Here is a 5,445-nt window from a genome sequence, read left to right on the forward strand (position 1 = left end):
TACCCAACTATTTGCGGCAGCTTATTTCGCTTCAAATTCACAACTTGTCGAGGATTGCAGGCTCTGTACACAACGGTCAACTCGAGGTTGACTTTTTGACTCATAAAGCGTCCCGGCTTCACCCACGTACCTACTGAAAACTCTTGCTTTCTTTTGCACATGGGGAGCTGAACCCGGAACTCAACGAAAGCCGCACTATCACCGGCCATCCACAAGACGTCTTACTAAGCAGTCCCATGGTTTACCGCAGTACACGAGCCGACTTGTGACGTCAAGCGACTGACTCAACTCCTTTGGACACCTCCCCATCGAAGACTCCTTCTTTCAGCAAAGCCACCCCAACATCGATAACCTGAGAGCAAGCTCTCTGCAAACATGTCACGATCCCGTAGCGGGTGCCTGACTTGCAAACGGCGCCATTGCAAGTGCGACGAGACCAAACCCGAGTGTCTGCAATGTCTCGGTCAGGGTATCAAATGTGCAGGCTACAATGTCGTATTGCGTTGGGATGCCGGCATCGCTTCACGGCGCCGGTATACAGGAGCGCTGGAACCGTCAGAGACGCTCCATATCGAGCCTACAGAGACGACAAGGCCGATGAGGCGCACGTCCAGAAAGCCATCTAGTGGAATAGTTTCGTCATTCGAATTGGCAATCCCACCAGAACGAAATTTCATAGGAAACACAAATGTCCCCTCAAAGCCGTTTCCAGTGGTTCGCTCTCCAGGTCCTGAGATGCCCAGTACATTGAACGAGGCCTTCCAGACGTCCCTGCAATCCCCCATATCCTCACTAGAGGGATTTTCATGGGCGGGCTGGACAGAGCAGGATCGAGATCTTTACGAAAGATGTACGTCTTCGATCCAAATAATTGTCAACTCAAGGCCGCGGACGAATATTTTCCATGGGCTGAAAGAATTCTGGGCTAACAAAACTTGTCAGTTGATCAAAGCACCATCTTTCTTCTATATTCAACTCATCGAGAAGACTGGTTCCGAACAAGCCTTCGCCGCCTTGCGAGTGATTCGGAAGCCCTTTGCTCTATTCTCATAGCCACCCATCTCTATGTGTCAAGCCCAGACAATCCTTCATCACTGTTCGAGGAGTACTACGTTCGCGGGCTACATTTATTCCGTAAACAGCTTGAGAATCACGACAGCAGCATCAACGTTGGAGTGATGTACGCCGGGCTGTTCATTTGCACGCTTAATGTGAGCACCCCTGAAGGACCTGTATTTGATTGTCGTTCATATTCTAACAATTCCCTTCAACCAACACAGCTTTTCCAAGGCACACCGTGGTCGGTTCATTTGGAACTAATGATGACCGTCTATGGCCTAGGAGGGAGTTTGCACGCGTCTGCAGTCCTAGACAATCCTGAGACCCACTTTCCCCTTGAACTCATGGCAGTGATGGACATACCGACGTTCGTACGTGGCCGTTCCACCACGACACTATGCCTGTGGCAGAGATTGAGACAGGGCAAGAGATCCAACAATACGGAGCAGGATGATGGGATTGAAGGAGTTACTAGTTTGCCTAGGTCACTTCTCGATATCTTCTCGTCTATTCAGACTGAAGCTTCAGAAAGTGCCTTCATTTCATGGCCAGGAGAGGTTGGAGAAATACCTCAAATCCATTTATGGGAAGCTTATCGCTTTGCGGGGATCCTCACTGGTCGGCGACTGAGGAAAGACCCATGTCTTTCATCGCTAGCTCTATCCACGGAGGTCATCGTCGGTCGCCTTGTGGCAGCCATTGATGCCCTCTGCGACACGCGGAACCGACCCGAGTATAGCCACTTGCTCACATCTAACTCGCTCCTATATCCATATGTCGCGGCACGGCTAGAAGTTGCCATCTTGCGACATCGGCCCTCCTGGATGGAGTCGCTGCGCCGAGCTTGCGGTATTTGTCAACCCTACGGCAAAACCGCGAACGCAGATAATATTGCACGCATGCTGGATGAGGCTTGGGAGGTGGACGACGATGATTACGACATTGATGAGCAAGCCAGACGGAGAAATGTGGAGATTGCACTTTTTTGAGCGACCGTCTCCTGGGCTCAAGACACGGATTATTAGTAGATGGGATTGGAAGGTTCGACTGCCCCATAGTTACACTGGCACGATCCGGTAATTATCGAAATTCTGTTTAGCTCGCTCCCCAGGGTAAAATGACAAGGGTTCGCCGGGTACGTTAAACCGCTTTGGGTATGTCTAAGAGCCAATGATGTGTCTGCTCTTTATCGCCCTTCTCGGAAGCGGGTCGTCGCTAGCTAATACCCCAGATTCGAGTTGGAGTGGAGTTAGTGCTTATCATTCAGCAGCCAAAAGTGGACGTCCAGTTAAAGCTCTAACGAGGAAAATGGATACTTGGGCTCCGAGTTCTGAGATATTCAAAAGGGTGCATTGCCGTGGACTGTGATTGTCGAACATGGCACATGTTGAGAAGGTTTCATTCTACGGCCCTCTCGTGCATAACCTCGACCCAGAATCTCAAGCAGTTAGAAACTCGTCAACAAGCAGCACCATGGATGGGCCCCAAGGAGACACGTACCTTCCTCCTGGCAGTGCCAGACTTTTGTCAGGTCAGTTTTTGACCTTCCGCTGTCTCAACTTGCTGTACTGACATCGTTTGTCATAGAAGAAGAATCCACTCTAGTCCTAATTCCCACCCCAACCTCAGACCCTAATGACCCCTTGGTAAGTCGTTTGCGGCTGTTCTCTGTTAGTTTACGACTTTGTCAACTGACAAACTGACTATGTTCAAGAATTGGAACCTAACCCGAAAATGCGTCAACACTATGTTCGTGCTTGCTGTCACTGTGGCAGTCTTCGCTGCGTGAGACCCCTCTCCCCCATCTATGCCCCAAGAAATGGGGCATTTCAATCGATTGAGCGACTATTCCAATGACACTCGGCCTTTAGAATGACTATGCAGATGATATTCTGGCAGCAAATGACGGTCGAGCTGGATATGACCTACGACGAACTCAACGCAGGTGTTTCTTTCAATGTCGTCGGACTCGCCCTCGGATGCCTTTGCATCATTCCCTTCACAAAGAAGTACGGTCGACGATCCACATATATCTTATCGACCGCTATAATGGCTGCAACATCCTGGTGGAGCAGCCGATTGCGTACGGTTCCCGAGATGTATATCACGAACCTACTCTACGGCTTGGCTGGATCAACAAACGAGACCATAGCCGAGATGACGGTATGACTGACATATGCCCTCACTGACCACCAATGGTTATTGAAGTTCACTAACGCGCTATTTTTCTTGCCAGATTGCAGATCTCTTTTTCGTTCATCAGCGAGGCCTAGCAAACGGCTTTTACATCACCGCCGTCATGATCGGGAATTTTCTCGCCCCCACACTCGCCGGTCTCCAAGCAGCTTCGATGGGTTGGCGATGGGCCTACTACACTGTCGGGATCTTCCTGACGCTTTTGTGTCTCTTGTTTTTGTTTTTCTTCGAAGAGACGAAGTATGTGCCCATCTCTGTTGGATCCTCAACCACTGAAACTCCAGATTTGGAGGAAATAGCGAATAAACTACACGAAACGAAGTGTGGCTCAGCCGCAGCAAACTCTGCCAGCGATATTAAACCTTTCGAGACACATCCCATTCAAGACATCGAACGAGCCGAGCAGTCGACCCCGCTGCCCAATACGTACTGTCAACGTATGCGTTTGTCCACAACAACGGACGAACCACTGGTCTCCAGCTACATTGCGCCTTTCAAGATGGCCCTCTTTCCGCACGTACTCTTCTCAGCAATCCAATGTGCCAATGCGGTGGCATTTCTGGTCGCGCTGACAAGCTTAAACTCCATCGTTTTCGCTGCTCCACCATACAACTTCAACACAGCTGGAGTAGGTCTCATGCTCATCGGCCCATTCGTTGGCAACATGATCGGCAGTCTGTACGGCGGGATATTTGGTGACTACGTTGTTGTCAGGCTCGCGCGTAAGAACCGGGGTATCTTTGAGCCTGAAATGAGACTCTACGTACTCCTGCTACCTGCGTTGATCATGGGCGCCGGAATGATAATATTTGGTGTTACGGCAGATTTGGTCAGTATGAATCGTATTGCGTGATCAAAAAAGGATTGTGAATAAAGTAGCTAATCATAGAGTCTCTCAGGGGATGCACTGGATATATCCGAGTATCGGTGGTGCTTGTTTTGCTTTCGGCATGAGCTCCATGATGGACGTTAGTTTCACGATCATCATTGACACCTATAAAGCCGTGAGTCACTCTAAGTAAAGAAGGATGCCATGGAGCAGGGTTGAATTTATAGAGTAACTGACTGGCATAGGCTACCGCGGACTCCTTTGTGTTTATTACGTTCATCCGCAACGCGGGGACTATTGGAATACCCTTTGCCATAGTACCATGGCTTAGCTCAATGAGTCTCACTAGTATTTGTATCATTTGTGGCTGCATATCTAGTTCTGTTTGCTTGCTCTTCATCCCATTGCTCATCTGGGGACGACGCATTCGGATTGCATCGCACGTAAGATACCAAAAGATTGTGGCTGAAGGCGGGGGTATTCAGGGCTCTGGAAGAGCTTAGGAAAGAGAGTCAATGCCCCTTGTAGACTTGCATTACGCACTAGGTTGGAGTTGAGAAGCCCATCTTTAAATACAATAAGTTCTGTAATCCTATTCCAAAGCTCTTTTCACCCTGATTCCGTAGCCTTGCCGACCGCGACTGAATGCGTCTTGCGAGACTGCTAAAGACGACAAAAGCTCAAGGCAGAAGACCCGCTAAAAAATCGCTCAAATGACGAAGAGATCGCGAGAAACAGGCGGACGGGGAATTCAGATTGCGAGATGAGCCGTTGGACAGAACCGACGCAGCCGGGTAACGTTTTACGCCCACTTCAGATCAGTGACACATCCAAATTGACAAGCGAAATTTCAATAGGGCGATGGTAGCTACATCTCAGCCTCGAGATATCATTGACTACCGAATCAGGGTCACAAAAAATAACAGTATGGCACGAAGCGAGGAATCTAGCCGCTCAGTAAGTAAGAGAAGTACTTGAGCTGAGACGATAAGAAGGCCGTGTGTGATTGGCTCCTAAACTTGCCTAAAACAGTTTCGTGGCCCACGGTTTTAGTTCAGCGATGAGCAGGGATTCAACCAAGTACCTAGCACATTCGAGTTTCCAACTATGTGTCGCCACCTCGTGTAACCAAGTCACCTTGCTACGAGATCCCGAAGTCGGCGAGTCGGGAATAGAGAATAGAGAAGTTTATTTCAGATTTCGGTTATTGCCTCAGATGGGACAGGGCTTGTACCAGCCCCAACCAGGGCTAATAAATTCCTCACCTCCCCATCACCTCAATGGTTAGGGTTAGGGTTAGGGTTAGGGTTAGGGTTAGGGTTAGGGTTAGGGTTAGGGTTAGGGTTAGGGTTAGGGTTAGG

General features: G+C 49.4%; 2 protein-coding genes across 2 annotated transcripts; both read left to right on the plus strand.

Moving 5' to 3' along the window:
• Positions 1–375: 375 nt before the first annotated feature.
• CTAM01_17099 (uncharacterized protein) lies at positions 376–2,048 on the plus strand (the record flags this gene model as incomplete). The annotated part of the gene is made up of 3 exons (XM_060533090.1): positions 376–850; positions 943–1,211; positions 1,281–2,048. 3 exons carry the CDS (start codon positions 376–378, stop codon positions 2,046–2,048), a joined length of 1,512 nt encoding a protein of 503 aa, XP_060372331.1.
• Positions 2,049–2,436: 388 nt separating this feature from the next.
• On the plus strand, positions 2,437–4,277 carry CTAM01_17100 (uncharacterized protein; the record flags this gene model as incomplete). Its single annotated transcript, XM_060533091.1, has 6 exons — positions 2,437–2,590; positions 2,647–2,705; positions 2,774–2,844; positions 2,931–3,222; positions 3,296–4,084; positions 4,155–4,277. 6 exons carry the CDS (start codon positions 2,437–2,439, stop codon positions 4,275–4,277), a joined length of 1,488 nt encoding a protein of 495 aa, XP_060372332.1.
• Positions 4,278–5,445: the final 1,168 nt, after the last annotated feature.

Source organism: Colletotrichum tamarilloi (assembly GCF_030869305.1).
Source record: "Colletotrichum tamarilloi strain Tom-12 chromosome Unknown Scaffold_345.1, whole genome shotgun sequence".
Classification (NCBI taxonomy): Eukaryota; Fungi; Ascomycota; class Sordariomycetes; order Glomerellales; family Glomerellaceae; genus Colletotrichum; species Colletotrichum tamarilloi.